This window comes from Pempheris klunzingeri, chromosome 7 (genome assembly GCF_042242105.1).
Source record: "Pempheris klunzingeri isolate RE-2024b chromosome 7, fPemKlu1.hap1, whole genome shotgun sequence".
In the NCBI taxonomy this organism is placed as follows: domain Eukaryota; kingdom Metazoa; phylum Chordata; class Actinopteri; order Acropomatiformes; family Pempheridae; genus Pempheris; species Pempheris klunzingeri.
The window spans coordinates 6,117,495-6,141,044 of NC_092018.1; the positions used below are offsets into that span (position 1 = coordinate 6,117,495).

The window sequence follows — 23,550 nt, forward strand, 5'->3', positions numbered from 1 at the left end:
ACCGTTACTGCTGGTTCCTCGAACTGATGCAATGAGAGAGATTTACTACAAACTGTGAGGAATACAAAGATTGAAAGGTGCAATACGGAAAGGACCTCTGCCATTAATTATTATTGTGCTTTTTACTTCTCCCATTGCAGAAGCTCTCGTTTTATCTTCAAAGCTATCTATGAGCGTCTGTGATGTGTTATAATGACTCTCGTTTAGGATCTGCTGAAGCAGTTTCATCATTCCGGTATGTTTTGTGAGAGGACTAGTCCCAGGCAAATAGAGATACAGAGAGAACTAGAGATGAAGTAGAGGCAGTCATTGCCCATTTAACAGATTGTCACTCTGGTTTTAATATTCATCAATACAGTCAGTAACATGAGCATTGGGAGGCTGCATGAGTGGCTTTGAGGCTCACAAATCACTAAGCCGTTCCTGTTTTATCAGATTATGACTACAGATATCAATGTCATGCCATTCTGTTATATCTGACTTTAATGTGAGCATATTTATCTTTATGTTGACACTTTGCCTGACTCTTCCTGTTGATTATTACAGTGGCTATATGTTTAGTGTAGCTGGATTACATCTATACTTAAACACAGATTATACTTTACGCATTGTGTCCACATGACATAGATTTAGTCATCCGTGCATGCCTGAGAGGGCTCGTCAACATGAAGCCCAAACGTGTGAGCACATCTACCTATGAAGACACCCAATGTATTATACTCCAAAATGGACAAGGACAGAGTTTTGTTTTTATTGGGGCTTTAAGGCAGATTACAAATGTTATGCTCACCACCTCCAAGTCTGGTTTGACATCCAATAGCTGCGTTAGCAAAATCAGAAATCATTCTGCAGCCACACATGTCAGTTTAAGGGGCAGTGAGGAAGATGTCTACTGCTCTACTGCAGAGGCATGACCGTACTGTACAGTATCTACAGAGAGGTGATAGGGTAATTGGTCCATAGTGACTTAGTGATAATTATTATACTTGCTGAGATTTCTGTTACTAAATCATGAGTGCCAACCAATATTCTTTTTTTGGAAATGCAACCTTCCCACCAACAGAAATTTTAAAACGATGCCCATCCTCTCCTGAGAGTTGGTTCTTGATTTGGAGTCAAGTGGGGCCTTTCTCCTCACAGTCTTAAACCCATGTTGACCACAGCGAGTTCTGCTGGTTGTTCACACCTGCTGTAGATGACACATTAGTGAAGACGGTGCTATGCTTAACCAGCTGTTTTGCTTTGAAGGCTGAAAACCTTTACCCGCAGACCAAAAAAGCAAAAGATAAAACACTATTAGAATTATCTCTGCTTTATTATGCATTCATATTCTAACTTGTTGGCTTGCGGGCCTCTTTTTTGAGAATGTGACATAGCTGTTTGTGTCAGTTACAGACCAGCTTAGCTTGAGGCGATGAGAAGGGTGGGAGGTGGCTGAGCTTTAGAGTTGTGTGGAGGGAGACAGCTTCTGTCTGTATTTTGTGATTCATATTTGTGGCCAACAAAAAATGAAAGGGGTCATAATGTTCCTTTCAGTTGAATAAAACAAGTTGCACTGGAAGGCTTGTATTCAGTCCATTCAGTAAATAGCTACAATTGCACTGTATTACAGAGTTGTTACACCACGCAAAGCCATCTAATGACTTCATATACAAAGCTGTTTGTAGTCATAGAAGTACACCTTCTGGTTTTAGTGACTCCAAAGAGGCTCCATATTTTATTTCTTGGCACCAACAACTGTCAAGTTTTCATCCCCACTATAGACGATAAGGGATAGACACATTTACAAATGACTGCTCGCTCTCTCTCTCAGACTGTCTCTCTTCCGTTCAGCCCTGCCAGTTACTTAGAGCGGATATGTCTGCCAGGAGTGCAGTATGGGTGGTGTTTGCATGTTTGTGCCAAGCAAGATCAAAAAGGCAATTGAATGAGTTTCAAGTAGTGATTGTCCACAGCACTGCTTTGGATGCAGATCACAGAGCAGATAGAGACGAGCTAAGCTGAGTTATCCTGCCCCCTCCCCTTCTTTAAATCGTCTTTGTGGCAGATTGGACAGACTCTGGGAATGACAAAAAGCTTAGCCAATCGATAGACAGCAATCCATGCTGACTTAGGGTGAGCCGGGGCTTCTGTTCAGCTTGCCCATGTGTGCAATAAACTGCATGCGGTAGAGAGAGTGGGTATAATTTCTGTAATATTCTGAGCCCCAAATGTTTTACTCACACACATATTGGTGCGTGTACACTGTATGTGACCAAATTCTCAGATTTTTTTTTTTTTTAAGATACAATTTTGCCAAGTATAATACCCATTATTATTGGGCACAGTGAAGCACAGCATCAGTCAGTCCACGCGCATGCACAGTCCAAACAAACTGGATTTGGGATGTGCAAAGTGAACACTGGCAAAAAATTATGTTTTTGCAACCAAAATCCATTTGGCTTTGATTACACACATAGACACAATACAAACACACTATTCAATCTTGCTCCAGTAAGGTAACACTGTTATGCAAAATTATGACAAATTGTAGCAAAATCTTGCCATGAAAAGAGGAAAAGATGGTATTTTGTAAAAAATATAACACATTTTCCATCCATCTGAAGCACACTTTACCTTTACATTCTCTAATACCAAACATTAAGATCAAAAAGAAATAATCTTTCTCTTTTCTTGGAGACTAAAGTTAATACCAAGCGTGCCTTTGCCAGTAGTACATGCACACACATCTTCAAGTCTTCAGATTCACACACACAAGCATGCATGCGATGGGAAACATGTACGTGGAAAAGTAGGACAAAAGACACAGACACACAGATACCAAGTGAAAAAGGAGACTGTCAGCACTGTATCTCACCTGAACTGTTGTAGAAACTATGATAGAAAGTTGCCTGTGGGAGTAAAGATGCTCTTCAAAGGCCAGTCCCTCATACACACACACTTACACACATGTACACACACCGCTGTCTACATGTCAGCTGTCTGCAAAGTGTCTAAAATGGACTCGGAGATACAAATACGATCACTCTGTGTGCTCCCCAAGTTCTTTGATGAAGCATGTGTATGTTTTATTCTGCATTTCCTTGCACCTGTGTGTGTGTGTGTGTGTGTGTGTGTCCTGACCTTTACAACAGAACATTCTCCCTCCTATAGAGAACTGTCAGATAGTGCTTGCTGGAACATCACAGACGCATCGTTTATTCATTGTGTCCACTGAAAAGGCACATATTTTTAATCTAAATCCAATTTAGTCGTGCTTCAGACATCAAACTGCTTGTCAGGTGCAAGGAGGAAAAGCACAGGAGATAGTTGACATTAGTTGTGGATAAAAGTTAATATGTATGTGTGCATGTCTGCCCATGCATTCATTGTGAGTGTCAGTGCTTACATGAGTGCTCATGAAAATGAACATAGGTGTGTAACTATCAGCACTTACTCAGACTGTGCTCCTTCCTCATTCTATCACTGCCGATTTTGTCATTCTGGCTTCACAGGACACAGCCTCAGGCCACACTTATATACACACAGAGGTCCACACATTATTCATTCATCTGGGTTTGGTCAAAAGTGCACACCCACGTTCAGTGCCTTTGTCAGTCCCCGTCTTGTCGGAAAAAGACATCTCATTATGCAAGGTTGTCCCACAATAAAAGACATCAGAACATCAGGATAGTAGAATAGGCCGTTTTCAACCAAAGCTTGGTTGGTTTTGACGAAGAAGCCAAAGAAGTAGACGCAAGCACAGAAGTGACTTGAGTGCTGGAGAGAAGCTGCAGTAATTTAGTGCCATTTTCCTTTTCTTTCTTTTTTTTTTTCACAAAGTATCATTAAGCATTAAGAGAGAAAATGAAGGGATTTTTAAGTTTAAGCTCAGATAAGAAGTCAATCCATCAAGAAAATTTCTATGTATGCTCATGTAGCAAAGAACTTTTAGATGAATGGTCTGTTCATAACAATAATTAGATTCCATCAATTTTTGGAAACCAATCATTTTATTATGATAGCCAGTAGCATAACCACAGATTTTCGTTTGCGTGTGACATTGTGGCTGTCCTTTAAACTTTTCAGTACATTAATTGCAGCCTACAGTAGGATTTCAGTAACGGATAAATGGTTGTGTATTATAACTTCATTACTACTACTTAAGCATCACTTGAATTCTTATGGTTTGCCATAGTCAAGATGTGATGTGATGTTTACTTGTAAGGTCACTGTAGGATAATAGGAAAAAAAGAAAATTTACATTTGGTATCCTGCAGTTATACAGAATGTAGGTTACTCAGGTAGGTAGACGCTCTTATGGGACGCGTTTCACTCATCTACAAATCAAACAGATGGAGACAGAGAGACAGAGGGAGTCGGAGAGAGAGGTGTGAGCTATGGAGGGAGAGAAAGATCTGAGAGAGATGGGATGTAAACTGATAGACAGTGAAGGGAGGATTTTTAGGCCCACTGGTATAAAGCACATTACACTCCATACACACCTGCACATATATTAAGAACACAGCACACCATAGCCTAGTTAACTTATTGCAAAGTGTCCTAGAACACTCTATAGGAAAATAGGATAGGAAAAAGTTAATTTAGAAGTGATATATTTAATGGTATCCCACATGTTCTGAAGTTATAGACCTTCAAGTTAAAGTAGAAACAAGATAAAGATTCCCTAAATAGATGAGGATGATGATGATCATAATTAAGATCAGGGAGTTGGTACTTAAGAGGATTATCCAATTCTATTCCCCCATGGCAAGAGCAAGGACCTTGATAACAGGGCAACTTTGTGCAGCAATGGAGTTGGGACATCAGGGATTTCACAACAATCTTTTTAACATCACCAAAGCAAATTGGTGAGTGCGTATGACAAAACCCACTGGGGTTCAACTTTTTTTTAAATGTGGGGCTCTAAGTTTGAGCTAAATGTGATGAACAGATACTTGGCAGCAATTTGAGCTGCTATAACAAATCCCCCACAGTGCCATAAAGTCCTGTGAAGAGAGTGCAAACTCTTAAACACAGATCAGGGGTCGTAAACATGAATTATATGAATGCTTAATTTCCACTGCCTCAGTCGGGATTATGTGACACAGTGGTCATTTTCACACATTTAAAGTTGCAGGTAAGACAGCTCTGGTGGAGGTTAGGACATTAGAACATAGGAGAAAATGTTATTATTACTGATTTATCTGCAAGATATTCTCTCAGTAAACCAATTAATTCAAAAAAAGTGAAAAAATCCTATTACAATTTCTCAGTAGTTGAGTTTTATTTACTGTACATTTGTGATGAATACAAATATTGAACTTTTTATGTTTATTCTGCACAAAAAGTTAAGCATCATTTTTCTGTTTCTTGGACTAAGTGTCCACAGTCATTTGGTTAACTGCAGTCTCGGACTTAATTATGGGGGACCTGCTTTGCCCTCACTCACTCAGCTCCCCAGAGACACTAGAAGTGGTTCATAGCTCCCTCAAGTGGCAAGAGAATAACTAACCGTCAGGAGTGACCTCTCCTCTGCTTATGTGTGTAATTGTGAATCATGCTTAGACATATGGGAGCATGAATGTTTGTGCGACTCATCAAAGGATTCTTTCATGTATAATCAAGTTCATGCTTTCTGAACTTGTTCTGATGCGACAACAGCAACTCCTTTAGCAAATGACTCAGGCTGTTTGCAGCTAAAAGCCTGTTATCTGCCTCTCAACTTTAAGGGTGGATTAAAAGGAGCATTCCTATACTTTTCAGTTTTCTCCTTAATAGCTACAGACAAATCCCCTCCTACTAGCTACAGAGGACATGATTATACGAGAAGTGCTTTAAGTGTGAGACTACTCAAAAAAGTTTCACAACCTCTTTCATGTTAAATATTAGTGGGTTTGTTTGTTTTGCTGCTTTGATGTTAAAGTGCATTTCTTCTTCTTTTGCCCTGTCTCCTCTCCTCTCCTCTCCTCTCCTCTCCTCTCCTCTCCTCTCCTCTCCTCTCCTCTCCTCTCCTGATTTATTGTTCCCTACACGTTTTCTCTCATCTTCCCTGCGTCTTAATTCTGCTCTTCTATGTGTTTCATTTATTCTCTTTATTTCATCTCACCCTCCCAACCTATCTCCTTCTTTCCTCTCTGCTCTTTTCTATTCACCTCTCATCTGCTTCTGTGTCCTCTTTTCTCGATTTTTTTGGGTTTCCCTTCTATTACGTCCTCTCCTATGTGTTCTTAACTCTCCTCTCTTCCTTTCTTCAGTTCTTCTCCCCTTCATCTTCAGTTTGGCTCATTCCTTTTACCATCCGCATCACCCATCAGTTGAAATTTTCTTAGTCTCTGCCTGTGCTTTAAAATATGGATCACGAATGACAATTCCACCGTTGTTCTCACTGAAACACCATTAAAGCCTCAGTCAGATTGAAAAAGGATGTTAGGACCCTTGTAAAATAATTAACAGCCTTATTAAGTTTTAAGGGTTAGTGCCATTCTTTTTTATGAAAGGTGTCACTCTCTCTCTTTCTACCTCTGTCTAGACAAATTATAATATTACACAAGCTGGATAGCTATTTGAAAGTTTCATTTGAAATGGAACCTATAGAAGCTGTCCTTGGAGTCTGATAGGTGGTCTGAGGTAAAAGTAAAATTGTTGAACACAAATTAAGTTTGACAAAAAGCCTTATGAAATTAATTTGAAACCTGCTCCACATTTCATCCTGTATTACATAAAAAATATTGCTCTTTTCTCAGCCATTGCTCTGCTGTTCCATAAGAATTCTCATTGTTGAAGTTGTTTGCCACATTTCTCTCTGATATATTTTTCCTCTTAACGCTCCTCTTACTGACTGGGGTACCCGCAGACCCCAGAGCTATGCGTTTTGTCATATCTCACAGGTGCTGTATTCTGTCATTCCAATTTTTCACACCTTGTCAATCACTTTGTCCCTAATTTCTTCACACTTCTGTTTCAATTAGTGTTTTTTTTTTTTAAATACCATTAAGTTCATGTTTGCCATGGGTCCTAATTAAAAGTATCACATAATCTATCAGGGTGGGCTAGGGGCACTCTGTCAGTCATTTTGAAGGAGATAGACACAGATACAGCAGACATAGATTTCATATCCTAAACTTTTCATTCATTGTTACACTATATGCAAATGAACTGTTAACTTTCCTAAAAAAAGGAAAATCTTCTTTTTTGCAGGTGACATTAATTACATAACCAACGATGTTTTGAGAAGAAATAAGTTAACATTTTACTATGATGGTTGTTTCATACAGTTTACTTCATGCTTGATAATATTTGTCTCTCCTCCTCTTTGTGTCCTCTCTAGCTGCTCCAAGTACAGATGATGTGGCGCTGTATGTGGGCATTGTCATCGCAGTGATCATGTGCCTGGTCATCTCTGTCATCGTGGCGCTCTTTGTCTACCGCAAGACACACCGTGACTTTGACTCAGACATCATCGACACCTCAGCACTAAATGGAGGCTTCCAGTCTGTTAATATCAAAACAGCCAGATCAGGTAAGGAAGGGTGTTCCCGACATTTGATCAAGGGTGGAAAGAGTACTAGAATATCCTGCTCAAGTAGGAGGTGCTTGATTTAAAGCCTAACTAACATCAGGCAGAGAAGCAGCGTTTCACATTTGTCAGTGTTTGTTGAAAACAGGTAAATGCATAAAGTGGCAAACTCTGTAACTTTAAAGGCTTAATGAAATAAGCAAAATATGCTACTTTTGTTTGTTTTCCACAGTGACATATTTAAGAAAAGCCATCCAATTACAATAAAATAAATAGAGGACATGCAATGACTTGATTTTCACTCCTCCTCCATTTAAATGGTGTTTTGTCGCAGAATATGCCAGTGAGATGGGGATTTTAATTCAAGGGTTCATATGCCTCTGCCTTAATAGCCACCTAGCTGCTCCATGGAGGGCATGCAGGAAGGAAAAAAGTCACCTCAGGACTGACTTAGGGTGCTTTTCATTATGCTAATTTATGCTTCCATGTGTCCTCTCTCCTCTCATGACCCGGTAATTATTTAGTAGAAGTAGTAATGGTAAGTCACAATGGTCATGAATTCAACTTCTTTATGGTGCTGGCTCCCTCTGATCACAACTGCCTTGCTTTCTGTCTCTATCATTAAAAGCACTAGCAGTGATGACAGAACGCAATTTCTACTAGTTGTCATTCCTTGTTGCAGGTTGACGCAGTAGCCAAGCAGTGTATTATAATGCATGTTGTTGAAAGTGAAAGCGATGATTAAAATATAATGCATGCATTTCAGGTCATGTTCAGGGGCCACCATTGGTCTTCTCACTGCTTTAAATGCACCATGAGCTTAGAGCAGGGAAACACAGGTGTATCCTTCGCAGGAAGCCTTCCTGGCATCTCTCTCTCTCACATCCTCGCTCGGAGGAGCAAAGACATGCAGGGCGGGAAGTGAGGAAACACATTAACATCGTGACCCTTATGAAGCATTCTCAGGCTGGTGGGACACTTGCTGTTAATGGGGGACTTGAACTCATGAGCGCCTCTTTCTACAGGTCTTATGTTTCTTACATGTTGGCATTACATAATGCACACAAAGACAGACGCATAGATTGGTAGGTGGTTACAGAATAAGAGATGCGATCATGCCTTGTTTCAAATAACTGTACCTTATCCATCTGCTATCCACTCTTATGTTACTATTATTTTGTTTCTTTGCTTGTCCTCCAGCTGTTTTTGCTGGTCTGGATTCATCTCTGTCTCTACAAGAGACCACTCTCTTCCATCAAGGAGTCTCTCTGTCATTCTCGTTCTCTGTCTCACTCTTAATTTCTCCCTGTTCCCACCTGCATGTTCAGGTCAATCACATTTCCTGTTTATCAGCATCCTCCTCTCTTCATCTCCGTCTCTGTGTCTCCGTCTTCGCCCCACTGTATCTCCCGACGCAGTGACTCCCTACACACCGGACACTCCCTCCCTGTTTGTCTTCCTGTTGGAGCTATCTTTCACTCTCTTCTGTCTGTGTTGGCATTTCTTCTTCTCTGTTTTACGGAAATGGATAAGACAACGAGAAGCACACAGCCACACACACTTGTACACCCACGTACATGCATTTTATAGCTTACTGGAAATGCCGAGATAGACAGGGAATGTGGAAGAATCATCCACAGATGCAATGACCTTACAACATTTCCTATTAGAATGTTTATTTATTTAAAAGAAACACTTAGTTTAAATTGCACAAAGAAAAAAATATGCTCAGAAATGCATCCAAGTAGATAGTAGGCACATATGCAAATACTGGTACTGGTAATTAATTATCATTAATCAGTGTAGTAGCACAGTACTCGATAGTCTGCAGTTAGTCAACTAGAAATAGCATTTTAGAAAGAGCTACAATTCTGTACACCTTGAAGCACCTTTAACCAAATATTTAAATAACTCCCTATACGTGGTCAGTTGTGGGTGAATGATTAAAATTCAAGTCACAGTATACAGTAAAAACCGGAAAGTGAGGTCAGAAAGGATGTAACCCAAATTGATAAACAGTGAGCTCAAATAATTGTGTGTGTGTGTGTGTGTGTGTGTGTGTGTGCGCGCATGCATGCATGTGTGTCTACAAGGGTGAATGCCTTTGCATGAGCAGAGATTGGGTGACATTTTATCAGTAAAGCATTAGGATGCTTGTCACTCTGCGTTGAGGGACCATCTCCGATTACTATTAATGAAGAATTATGTCCCTGCATCTCTCTCTCTCTCTTTGACTTTCTCCCCCTGCCCTCTTTCTCTCTCTCTTTAGCTTTTTCTCCTTAGCGCTCTCTCTCTCTCTCTCTCTCTCTGGCTTTCCGTTAGTTGTTAATTAAATTTCAGCAGGGATGATTTGGCAGGAATACCTGCTGGCTTTAGGGGTAAACAGCCTGGTGATAGAGAGAGGAGGAGAGTGATAGATGACAGATGTGTGTGTGTAACTGCGTGAGAGGTGGGTGGTTAGTGGTGGTGGGGGGTGATAATGAGGGATTTTAAAATTAGAATAGATGGCCATCATGAAGGGAACAACATGATTTCAGGCTCTGCGTCCCCAAAAAATAGATCCTGGTGTGAACAAATCTGGAATTGTTCTCAGTAGGTAACTAGTCCTATGATCCAGATCCCAATTGAATACTTGTTGGATTAGATTTTTGATGGGGGGGAGTTGTTGATGTAGACCTCTGTTTTTGCCCTAAAGTAAGTTGTTAGGGCAAGATAGCTCAACAAAGCTAGTTGCTTGTTAATATTCCCAATTGTATTATTAGTAGTACTTGGCTGCAGCATCTTTCCAGTTACCTAGAAGGAAGAGAGGCTAACATTCTGGCAGATAGATTTAACTGAGATCAATTTATTGTTGTTGAAGCGTTGCAAATAAATGCACTGCTAAAGGTTTTTGGATTCTTGACTGCAAAAATTTGTGTGCTATTACCTGCAAATGATTGATATTTGTTCCAAAGAAGCAAGTTTAGGAGTGTTGAGCAAATGGTGTGCTTGCTAAAAGTTGAAGGAGCTAGTTGTACATATTATACCTAAAACCAACATACTGTAAACAGTACTTGAATATTGCATGCACATGGATTAGCATACCCTGCTTACAGTATTCCCAACCACCATGTTCCTGCAGTTGCCCCGTGGCTTACACTAACCTTTCCCAATGAGCACAGAAGGTAATCCATGGGAGACTTACCTGTCCTTCCCCGCTTACATATTGTATGTGGCATGTGTGTTTGTGGTGTGTATGTGTATCAGTATGCAAGACATGTATTTGCATGTGTGAGTGCTTTCTAGTGCCCATGTTTTAAATCGCAGAAATGCTTCTATTTATGACAGTGCTTGTAAATTTTGACTAGGTTGAGATCGGTTTGCCCACTGCTTTAAAGTTTTGCTTGAATATTGCACATTGTTGATACGTTGAATACTTGATTCTGATTGTTATTTCTGTATAGCAGACCATTGCCATGTATAACAGACAGATACTATTGATGCCATTTTGATAGCTGAAGCCTTAAAATAATTTTTAAATCAACAAAATTGTTTTGAAATCAGTATTTTGTCTCAAATTGTTGATTTTTTTAGTATGAAACCGTCTGATAAGCGGGATAATGTACAGTGAGCAGCGGTCATTATTGCAAAACAAACCCCTTCAGGATGATTCAAGACATACACCATGATGTATCGATAATTTTAGAAACTGAAACAGAGCCCTCTTAACAATTACCATTGTCAATTAATTTTGCCATGTCAAATTTGGATTGTGACATAGTGAGCATTTTAAAAATAGACAGTGATGTGATTAGTGTGACACTCTTTTTGATTGTGTGGGTGAAGTCAGGGGCGCTGACACAATTTTGAAGAGCTCAAAAGATGGCATGAAGCTCTGCCACTGTGTTATTGCACAGTATAAAGTAAGTTCAGCTTTGAAAAATCTCTGAGTTTGTCTTAATAATAATGTACATATTTAAATATGATCTAAACTATTTTTTGAGATGAAGTTCCCTCAAAATCCTCTCTCTCTCTCTCTCTCTCTCTCTCTCTCTCTCTCTCTCTCTCTCTCTCTCTCTCTCTCTCTCTCTCTGTCTGTGCAGCAGCCATGACTAGTTCTTGATCCAGGTTGTGCCCCTGTGTACTGCAATGTATCATGCCAGACACAGATACCTTATCAGCAGCCTTGCTTGCTCCCCATATTCCTGCTCACTGATCTACAAGTTCCACACTCTTGTCCCATACTGCAGCCCTGGCCCATTTGTTGCAGTTTTTACTGTTGAGGTTATAAAGGATCTAATGCTAATTTCCCCCGTCTGGCTCAGACACCATTTTCTCTGACGCTGGAAAAAGCTAGAAAAAAAACGAGCCGCACTATTCATGTTGTATTTTCTCTCATTAATTTTTCCTCCCTTCATCTTCTCCTTCTCTTCCAATCTCTCTCTCTCTCTCTCTCTCACTTTATCCCTTTAGCGGATCTACTGACAGCGCCTCCTGACTTGACAAATGCAGCTGCCATGTATCGTGGTCCGGTCTATGCCCTCCACGATGTTTCAGATAAAATCCCTATGACTAACTCTCCTCTCCTGGATCCTCTTCCCAACTTGAAGATCAAAGTCTACAACTCCTCTGGTCTGGTCACACCACAGGATGACCTGGGAGGAGACTTAACGTCCAAACTATCTCCTAAGGTAATATAATGAATGTATTACTCTAATGCCAGTATCTTTCATCCCCTTCTGTGATTTCGCTTCTACGGCAAAATATTCTGTATGAGCACGGTAGGAGTTTGGAATATTTCCTCTGGAAGTGAGGCTACACAGCAGAAGTGTAGTGAGAAGTACTGAAACACAGCAGCTATGTATTCCCAGGCACATAAATACAAAACCAAACACCATTAGTATACATGCAGCTTGGTGCCCCAGTTTCCTCCCTGTGCTCTGTCAACTACATGGCATGCATACCAGAGTCACTTGTCACAAATACAGATGAAACCACTTGGTTTCATCACAGCACCTGTCCTGAGGCAATACGCGAGCTGAACTCACTGTTTTTTAGCTCCATAGATAACTGATGATGATTTTATATATTATTGTAGATGTGAACCTCCATTGTATCTACTGTCTGACCTTGTGATGCTAATTTGGGAGTGTTGTTTTATTTTGTTTTCAGTCTGGTATCTGTCCGTAACACATTGAAGCTAGTTCCTGTCAGCTTTGTGTGATGCAGGAGTAAACTACTGAATGTTAAGTCCTTATTTTGATTCTCACAGTGGACATTTTGACAAGGAAATGCAAAGCAGGTCATATTTTACCACTTACCCTAAGGTGGTTTCATATGTCTGCTGTAAATCTGCCCTCCTCTCACAGACTGCTAGCTCAGCCCTATGGCAGTGCTCGCAGGCAGATGCAGAGATATTCCCTGTAGCATTTTATTTAATGGTTAGCAAGAAGAACATAAGGAAAAAAAATGAAACCATCTTGATGAATGTAGGAAAATAGTAGTGGAAAAGGAAGCATTTATAGATACTCCCTTCAGTGATTGCCCTAATCAGCCAGGCAAAAATAAAACTACAACGACCTTCACAACCAGAGATTGGCATTGCAGACTGAAACTTCTCTAGATTCACATGAACTTTTGGTTTTATTAGAAAACATTTTTACTGCACTTGATGGCAACTCTTTTAGAGGAAGTTCATCTTTCTAAAAGGAAAAAAAGTAATACAGCCTACTGATGTAACATTTAAAAGTCTTGACGACAATGCCACAGAAAATGCTGGTTGTTACTAAACTCTCAAATGAAAACTTTTGGAAGAGTTTCTATTCCTTTATTCCACCTTCACAATAAATTTGTGTAACAGTCCCAAGGATTTTTCACATTGTTTGCTATGAGCGAAATGCATCCATTGAAATTCTCCTTATGTCATACAGGTACAATACCATTAATCTAAAAAAAATATATACACTGTTGCCCATGAAGTTGGAATAATTGTTCAATACCCCCAATTTTGTTAAAGCCTGAATACACAGGCTTAACAAGGTTAATTGTGGTTTAAGTTTCACTGTGATATGTTTGGAAGAGTTTGATCAATAAAGTTGAGAAGATATACATTTTATTTATCAAGAATAAGTCACATTGTCACAATCATTTCATGAGAAGAGGTAAAAAACATTTTATTCCAACTTTATGGGCAACAGTGCATTGCTATGGTTATCCTATTAGCATTCCTCAGCCAGTCCAGACTCACAGTATATTTTATTTGCCATGTAGTACTTTCAGACTTCTAGTTGATCTAATCTCTGCTGGACACCTTCATACCCAGTGCTGTCTGATACGATAAGTTACGTTATGCCTTGTAATTCTTACTTCCTTGGTATTATCATTCCGACCATTGTCTTTTGATTCCTAGGTAACTCACTCTCTGTTGGATAACAGCGACACCATGAATCTTCGTAACCAGAGCTTGGCCAGAACACGGGACCCTTCCTGTACCGCTCACGGATCCTTCAACAACCAGGGAGGACACCTCATTGTGCCCAACTCTGGTAAACTTTCTACACAAGCTTAACAGCAAATCAAAAAATCAATATATTACTGTATAATGATGATGTAGTGATCACCATTGATTTCCTACCATGTGTTGAGTCAGAGAATAATAAATTACATTACATTGACTGTTGTAAATAGTAAGCATGTCATCAAATTACATATCGATTAGAAATAAGAATTTGAACAATATCAAAGATTGTACAAAAAACTAACCATAAAAAATATGTGTATAGAGCTACGGCTGCACAATCACCATACTACAAAAAACAGCCTTGGGATGTTCTCCAGCTACATAGTTTTTAAAGAAAAAGTTATGTTTGGATTTGAAAGCAGTGGGCAGGCAAAAACATTGAATAATGTAACCTGCTGAGAGGAAGCAGCTTTCAGAAGCTATAAAACATTGCAGCACAATTCACTTGATATATTTAAGAGAAAGTTTTACATGTGTTGCCTCTAAAAATGATTATTCAATAATTAATCATAATGATAAAGTGATAATGGATTGCATATTCAATAATTCAGTTGTGCATGGTGAAGTTAATAAAGCAGCTGATGAGATTCATTATTTCTGCCTCCATACATCCTGCTTTCCCTGTCCTCCCACCTGCAGGTGTGAGTTTGTTGGTTCCAGCGGGTGCTGTTCCTCAGGGTAGAGTGTATGAGATGTATGTGACTGTGCACAGGAAGGACAGCTTGAGGTAAGGTTTGTCTCACTTCTTCCCGCCTTGTGTCTGTGGCCTTCCTTTCTCTGTGTGTGTTGTTCCCTGTTGTCCCCATTTCTTCTCTTCATCTCTGCGTCTTATGTTTCTTTGTTTTTCTTTGTCTGTACTTCTCTGTCTTTGCTCTGGGTAGCGGCTTCTCAGACCTGTTTTTAATGGTTGCGTGGGGAGGCTTTCACAGTGTGACATGGGCTCAGGATGAACAGCAAGGGATGAATCACTATTATTTATAGTGCATGCACACCTTCTATTGGTGATTCATTCCGCAGAGGTCAGTTAATACCACAGATTTCCTATATCAGTGCTTAAATTAAAATTCCTGAGTAGCAGCATTGATGAGATTATACAGTCGAGGAACATTTTACACATTTATTACCTTCTTAACATTATAATCTGTGCAGTAATCCACAGAATTTACATATTAATCAGAGTTTTCTAAGTTTTCGAATTGGCACTGTCACCCTAATGTAGAGCTCATAACACCAATCATTTTAAGGTGTTGGAAACTTCATGGAAGTTTAATTTCATGCCATGTTATAGATCTGAAAAACAAAACATCAAACTTGTAACAGTCTGTTCAAAGGTCGCTTAGTGGTTATTTTTGGGATTACTAGTGTTTAATGTAAAATGATCTTTTACGTTTAAACCCTGTGCACGAGTAAGGTAAAATTTACTGTGGGACAAGGGATACATTTTCTATTTTCCTGGATGCAAATTTGGGGAAATTATTAGCAATCTATTTCTAAGTGACATGGCCCCACAAAGAACCTACAGTATGGCAAAACTCAAAAAACCTGCATTCACACGTCTATACATGTACAGGTATATCAAAATATATGTATATGTATTTTTCATGCTCTATACATGAAAATACAAACTAAATTCAATTCACTATCATTGTATTGGCGGAAAAATGCTCAGAAACAGAATGCAGGTGCATTCTTGAATAATTCGGGTGAACCAACTCTTTAAAGCCTCTATAAGACCTGAGCTTTAGGACACTTGTTTACAGTTTGCTTCGTGGATTCTCTGCCATGCATCCATTCTAGTTTCTCGTCCCGATCAATAGCAGTCAATAAGAATTGCCCCCCCTGCAGTGTGCTACAGTATTTCTAAGAATCAAACCTCTTCTTTGTCCTTTGCCTTCATCTCAGTCAATAGCTGGCTAGCAAAAATCACACAGCTACATCGACTTACCTCAGCAGTACTTGGCAACCCAGAATCGTGTGGTTTAGCTCATTAAGACTGAACTATCTGGCGTCCATTTTCTCACATGCACAATTTAAAGAATCTAATTTCTTTATTGGTCTGACAAAATATACAAATCAATACAGTAACACTGTAATTCATTAATGTTTGACCTCTGCATTAGATAAGTCAAAGGGTTGCTGTTACAGCCATACTGTTTTTATCTGTTAGCTTCTCCTACCCATGTGAATCCTTCATGACTCAATAATGAGCTCCAGCAGCTGAATCGATAATACTGCTAAGGATTAGTGCCCCCTGACACAAGGTGGGCAGAAACATTTTGATGCCTCTCCTTTATTCATATGGGCTTTTTTCCCACTCACTAAATATATTGTCAGTATGATGAGGGGAGAAAATTACTGCACAATGGATTACATCTGTATTTTCATATCTAACTTTGTTTAATACTTTGGATTTGCATTGCAATGTAAGTATTAATGTAATTGTTAGAAAGCTAATAAATAATACTGATGGGAGTTCTCTGTGTACTGTAACGTACATTACTTACCAAGTGCTTGAAGTACCTACAGTATACAGTACTTGAATTAGCTGTAAAAAGCAAGAGAGCCTGTGACTGGTATTCATTTATTTTCTGCCCGTGTGCTGTGAGCTACTGACTCCAGCTGAGGTCCAACTGAAGCCCTGCTGACTCCACTAATCATCCTCTGATTGAATTTGTGCTGCTCTGTTCTGATCTGTTTTGTTCTCTGATTTTCTCATCTACTCTAAGCTAGTCTATCTCACTCTAACATAACTGTCCACCTGTCATCTTTATTATACCAGCTGCGTTTTTCCATATTTGAAAATTAGGACAAAATGACACAGACCAGAAGTGAAATCAATACAGCTTTCTGCAGTTGATGCTCACACAAACTGTTAGCCAGCAGTGCAGCCCTCCTGTCGCTCTTTTCCAAAGAATCATTTCACCTCTGTGTTATCTGTTTTTTCCAGACCCCCGGTAGAGGACATCCAGACAGTGCTGAGTCCAGTGGTGAGTTGTGGACCTCCAGGAGCCCTGCTGACCAGACCAGTGATCCTCACCATCCACCACTGTGCTGACAACGTCCAGGAAGACTGGCTCATACAGCTGAAGAACCAACTAGCCATGGGAGAGTGGGAGGTGAGTGTTCAACACTGCATCTTTTTGTGTTTGTGTGTAAAGTGTATTTTGCTCAGTTTTAGTGAGTCAAAACGTGTACTTTTTCAATTCCACAGTTTCAACCTCTAAAAAGAATACCTGTCCCTTTCTCTTCATCAAACAGTGATAAACATATATTTAGGAATGGACCTAGACACACAAACATGTATACACACCGCTGATAATTAATCCATACATAAAGAAGTCTGCATATAATATGTTTACACAAAATAAGCATGCACCTGCTCTCAGTCACAGCCAAATTATTAATACACAGACGGTACACAATTTGACTCACATATCATATATACACATGTCTGCACATATATATTATCATCTTTCCCAGAAGAGTAGCCTACATTACGCATAGGCACATGCAGGGAGGGAGGAAGAAGACAAGAAAAAGAGAGAAAGGAGAGAAAATTCGGTAAACATAAAGTGCCTACAGGCTAGTAGACAAGCAGGGGGTTGAAGACTCCTATCAGAAGCAATTTGTTATGCTCCTGCCGTCCTCCTCTTCTCTCATCTTTCTTCTTATGTTTCTATCCCCCCCTTTTCTACCCATTTCACTCTCCCTCCTCCCGTGTTTCTCAGCATGAAGTCTCTACCTCAGCAATCTGTTTTTTGTGTGTGACTGCATATGTATACGAGTCATTGTGTGTGTGTGCGTGTGTGTGTGCGCGCGCGCGGGCGTATCGTTGTGCGTGGGTGTGGGTGATAAGGCTGTCTTGCAGCATCACTGTGTCTACAAGACCCCCGTATGCTGTCTTCTGTTGCTTATCACAGCTCAACACAATGTCTCTGCACAATTAGCCATGCATAAGATTCTGTGTGTGTGTGTGTGTGTGTGTGTGTGTGTGTGTGAGAGAGAGAGAGAGAGAGAGAGAGAGAAAGAGAGAGAGAGAAGGGGTTGGATGCAGAGTGGGTAAAGATGAGAAAAATGAAAAGTGGAATTTCATCAGGAAGTCGATTTGTTTTTCTCTTATTGCAGTAGAACATCCATTTCCCATCAGAAAGTTTTCTCCCCAAACAGGGAGAGGAAGGTAATTGAATTCCCCTCACATCAGGGGGGAAGCGGCCACGGTTGTGATTACCAGTAATAACAGATTCATACCATATTGCTTTCCTACCTCTTTGTATTGATTTGGCTCGCTCATCTGCAGGAACACAACTCCACATGAACTGTGATTCAAAACTCAATATTTGTATCTCACATGTACGTGTAGAACAGATCCATGCTTGCATCCACAAACATGCACACATAGTTTACTCACAGTCACACACACGCACACAAACAAGGATGCATGCACAACTAATTTAAGATTCAGTACTTATATAAAAATAACACGGCGAGAATGTGCACCCTCACTCAATGCAAAAAACCATATGGATTTACCATAACTCATGCTGTGACAGAGAGCTGGAGAAGAGATATGAGTAACAGCCAGCAGATAATTACGGTGGAATTGGACACAGTTCACAGACAACAGCTCCAAACAAGTGTTATCATTCTCCTAATGGACACCTTGATTTTCTTTCAGAAGTCATATGTGCAACCAGACATGGATTCACATTTCAATTCAGTGTCTGAGCACGATTAGAGGAATTCACAGTCTGGTGAATCAAAAATCCAGTAAATGTTTTTTTTAAGATGGATCACCAGATGAACAAAATGAGTCATTGTTTATTATAAATCTCAGCATTTACAGTTGGACCTTCTGATGCCTGTCAATGATTTTTGTATACTTAGCGCAGCTCTACACCTATCAGTATTGCAAACACATTGAAAAAGACCTGTTTATAGAAACAGAGGGATGTATCAGTTAGAAACCACAACCTTGCTCAGGGGTTGTTTGCATTAGTGAAATGGCTCCAAATGCAGTTCCAGTTGTGTTGTGTTAACAAACAGAATGTGGCTTAAAGCCCGTAAATTCTCAAATAAAGCTATTATGTAAATAATGCTCAGGTCCCACTAAAAGCAGCCGGTGTGAACAAATAAAGGCTGTTCCCAAATAAAGGGGGGAAAACAAAATTACCAGCACTGTGGCTCACTTTGATCAACATAGTCATGAGTAACTATGTTCATGTGCTGATATAGAAAAGGTGGAAGTGTAGATAATTCTGAATTTACAAAGTATATTGTTTCAGCAGAAATGCTTTCACACACTGTTTCTTTAAGGCTTTTTAAAAAGGTTTTCTTATGTTGATGAGACCCAGCATTTTATATAGGTCTTTCACAATAAAAGCTTATCAGGAACAGTAGGGAATTATGACCCTGAACCTCTGGATGGGTTTTAATGTGAGTTTTGGCAAGGAAATGTTGGGTTTGCTTTATTATCATTGCAACCCAATAGATCAAAAGACAAGCAGAGTAGTTTTTCTTAAATAAAGCTCTAAATCTTTCGTCAATTAAGATGAGTAAAGGCTCAAAGCGACAGAATTCAAACTCGAAATATGGCATTCTTAGCCACCCATCGTAGATTTCATAGATTTACCATGACTCTCTGAAAGTCACAAAATGTGTTTGACTTTGTCTGTGTGTGTGTGTGTGTGTGTGTGGTTCCTACAGGATGTGGTGGTAGTCGGTGAAGAAAACTTCACCACCCCCTGCTATGTGCAGATGGACTCGGAGGCATGTCACATCTTAACAGAGACACTGGGGACGTACTGCCTGGTGGGCCAGTCAATCTGCAAAGCAGCTGCCAAGAGGCTCAAACTGGCTGTGTTTGGACCCGTCTCCTGCACAACTTTGGACTATCACATCAGAGTCTATTGTCTGGACGACACACAGGATGCACTCAAGGTAAAGAATGCAACCTAAATGAATCAAAGCAACAATTATTTTTATGAGAGACTTAGTTCACTGAAATAACTTATGTGCACACACACATACATGCACACATACAGTATGTTTCTACAGTATGCACAAGTGCCAGGTTTTTCCAATGTCTAGAATAACAGCAAAAGTGAGGAAGAGGTATGTGATATTTTAGGCTGAAAGCTTGGTTGTGTTTTTTTTTTTTTTCTTTTTGTCCTGGGAGGGATTGTGTTCTCTCTTGGACCACCCATACTTGAGCTGTTCCCCGCTAATTTGCATTTGAAATAAAATATATCATAGCTTGAATAGAAAGTGATTGTCTAGAGTCATAAATGGAAGCGTTTTTCACCTCTAGTCTTCTGGAAATGAGCTGAGAAGCGGTAAACAAAACAGGGTCAAGCAATGTCAAAATAACGATGCTTTAGAATTTAAACAAATTCAAAGCACTGGGGGGAACCATCTGATACGGGAGATTAACATGGGTAATTTATGCATGCAATGAAAAGTCAAGTGTCAGTGTGGCACACAGCCATGCACACGCTCACACAAACATCAACACACACTCAGTTTTAACATTTCAAACAAGCAATTGTAGCTTGAAAACAAAGTTCAGGGGTGGACTTATTAATGATGGAGACTTTGTGTAGTATAATTGATCGGTTGGCGCTTCAAAGAGGAAGTCTCCACTGTAGCTACGGTGGAGCTGCCGCGTAGGAAGACGATGGGAAGGAGGAATTGATTGTTTTGAAAATGTTGTAGGAGGTATCACAAGTCATACTGATAACTTACTCAGTTATTTTCTGATGGAAGAATGTTTATCTGTGTGTGTGTGTGTGTGTGTGTGTTTATTGAAGTGTATGTGTACAGTTCAAGAGCCTGTAAATATGTTGATGTTATCAATATCTGTGTTTACCATTATGCCTGCCGGTGTCTGGAGGGCACAGATACTTTCTCAGTACTCTCTCAGTGTGGGCTTAGTTGATATACAGAAGTCAATTTGAAAGGGATGAACAAAACTCCCCACAGGACTGTGTGTGCAATGTATTGTTATTAACTGCAACATAGGAAAGTAAAATGTGCATTTGTATAACATTTGCATCCAAAATAAAGTAAATCCACAGGTTATTTACTTTACTTTACTACTTACTTGTGTTGGTTTTTAAAGTCAACAGCAGAACATGTTTTGATCGTACCTTCTACATTTCAGTTTCACTGGGCTATTGGCGGACAGTGAGGTGGATTCAGGTTTTTAGTCAGCCTGCTGCCTGAAGGGCTAAAGGAGGTCACATGTTCAACAGGCCCTGCACTTGATGTCAGAATCCAAATGTATACGGAGTGTTTTCACACACATTTACTGAAATATGGAGCAATGGAGAGAAAAAAAGGGAGGATGGATCTCTCATACGGTCTTTAGACACACTGAGGACACGTGTTTATGATGAAAGGACATCAAAAAGTACAATTTGCCTCATTTTTCAATATGATGGAATTTAAAATATTAAATTTAAACTAAAGCCCACATAAAGTGCAGTGCACCTTTTGAATCCATCATGAGGTGGTAGTTACAGTATCCTTTAAACTATAAAGAGAGTACTCAAGGAAAGTAGTGAATGGTGTCTTGACATCCTTGCAAAAAGAGATGGGTTTAATGGAAAAGACATTGGTTGCAGATTCTTAAATAATCAGAATTCAGTTTTCTTCTCTATGTATTATTTTCATGATGCATTGAGGTCAACTTCTAAAGTCAATAGAAGTAATTTCATTTTACTGTCTTACATTAAAGATATGCTGCATTTCCCACATCTCAAAACACCACTTTGACTGCTGGTGCATTATTAATCAAGGTTTTTATTGAGCATCTTAAAGCCTCTCTTATTCAGTTCAGTCAGCAGAGCCAAGCTTTGCTTAAATCCAGGGAATACAGCAACTGAGATTTTGTGATGATATCTCAATGAAAACTTTCATGTGTTTCAAGTGTTTCATGGTGCTGTTTACTTCAAGGAAACATTCAAGACTGCATTGTCTGCAGTAATTATGTAAGATGCACTAACAGCAGCCTCTAATGTTTTATGAAAAATAAATGGCTCTTTAAGCAAGATTGAGTAGACACAAAGTTGAGGAGGAAATTTAAAATAGTTATTGTTTTTTGTGGGGTTTTGTGCAGGAGGTTCTTCAGATGGAGACCCAGATGGGAGGGAAGCTTCTGGATGAGCCAAAGACTCTGAACTTTAAAGACAGCACACACAACCTGCGACTGTCAATCCATGACGTACCACACATACACTGGAAGAGCAAACTCATCGCAAAGTATCAGGTGAGAACAGCATGCGCATTTAGAAGGTACCTGGTAAAATATACACAGTGTAGCAAATTATATACATAATTATATATAATTATATAGTACTGTTTATATGTAGCCGAACAAGAATATATGGTAAAATATGGTAAGAGTTTGTGTGAATACACATTTTTGTTATACTAGCAGCGTGGCTTAGTGTTGTCTAGAGTAATATATTTTCACAATTACTAACCTTAATGAATTCCCATGAATGAAAAAAGCACACAACTGACTAAGCACCTCAAGTGTCAATAAGAGAACAAGATAAACAACAAATTTCACATTTAAAAGCCATTTCTATCAGTATTATAGCCACAGCTGGAAGATCCTTTGACCCATAAAGTCACCTGCTTGAAAATTTGGTTACAAAACCATGCATATGGTTTGTGCTCTTTCTAGGAGATCCCTTTTTACCAGGTGTGGAGCAGCAGTCAGAGAACTCTTCACTGTACCTTCACTCTGGAGAGGCTGAGCTCAGCCATCACAGAGATGAGCTGCAAACTGTGTGTACGGCAGGTGGAAGGAGAAGGACAGATCTTTCAGCTCAGCAACACATTGGAGGAGGTAAGCATGTAGAAATCCACATGCATGTGGGATATTGGCTGTATAACTGAGAAAAATAACTCAGATAACTCACACTGGTCGAGGGCGGGATGCGAGATAAAACAGTACATACTAAATAGAGACACACAGTCACACAGAGGGAGGGAGGGAGGGGTTCCTTTTACATTCTTCTGCTAACTTCTACATTTCTGTACCAAAGGTCCTAAAGTCACTAAGTTTTTCTCTATCTGTCAGAGAGTCAGGGTTCCTGCTATGGTTCTATGACTCTGTTCAATCATTCATACGGGGGCTAGAGGTCACGTAACACAACTGGAATAACTTGTCTTTGATTTTTCTAGGCCATGTAACCACAAAGTCACTGTACATGTGTGTGTGTGTCTGTGTGTGTGTGTGAACAGTTTTGGTCGAAGGTCAGACAGTTCTCTTGGAAAGTCACTGCTTTGAATTCTCCCATGGTGTTCATAGGTGATAGCATTGCACGTTAGAATTTTTTAACCCTTGTTTAACCAGGTAAGTTGACAAAGAGGGTCAGATTCTTCATTGCATACAGAAGAGCAGTAGCAGCTGCAGGGAGGGTTACACATAGTTTTTACTGATCCAGCATTGGTGGCTGAGCAAAATGAGTGACAGATAAGGTCTGTAACCTAGAACAAATGTAATGGAGTCTGAGTTGCTGTTTCAGAGTTCCAGTTAATGGAA

General features: G+C 39.7%; 1 protein-coding gene across 1 annotated transcript in view; it reads left to right on the forward strand.

Annotated features, from left to right (window-relative positions):
* The window catches only part of unc5ca (unc-5 netrin receptor Ca), a 176,181-nt gene that overhangs the window by 147,875 nt on the left and 4,756 nt on the right, over window positions 1-23,550 (forward strand). Inside the window, exons 9-16 of the mRNA XM_070833638.1 lie at window positions 7,310-7,501; window positions 11,951-12,168; window positions 13,887-14,022; window positions 14,637-14,724; window positions 16,945-17,113; window positions 19,701-19,934; window positions 22,114-22,263; window positions 22,687-22,851. Coding sequence (XP_070689739.1) covers window positions 7,310-7,501; window positions 11,951-12,168; window positions 13,887-14,022; window positions 14,637-14,724; window positions 16,945-17,113; window positions 19,701-19,934; window positions 22,114-22,263; window positions 22,687-22,851 — 1,352 coding nt within the window. The remainder of the gene's footprint in view (window positions 1-7,309; window positions 7,502-11,950; window positions 12,169-13,886; window positions 14,023-14,636; window positions 14,725-16,944; window positions 17,114-19,700; window positions 19,935-22,113; window positions 22,264-22,686; window positions 22,852-23,550) is intronic.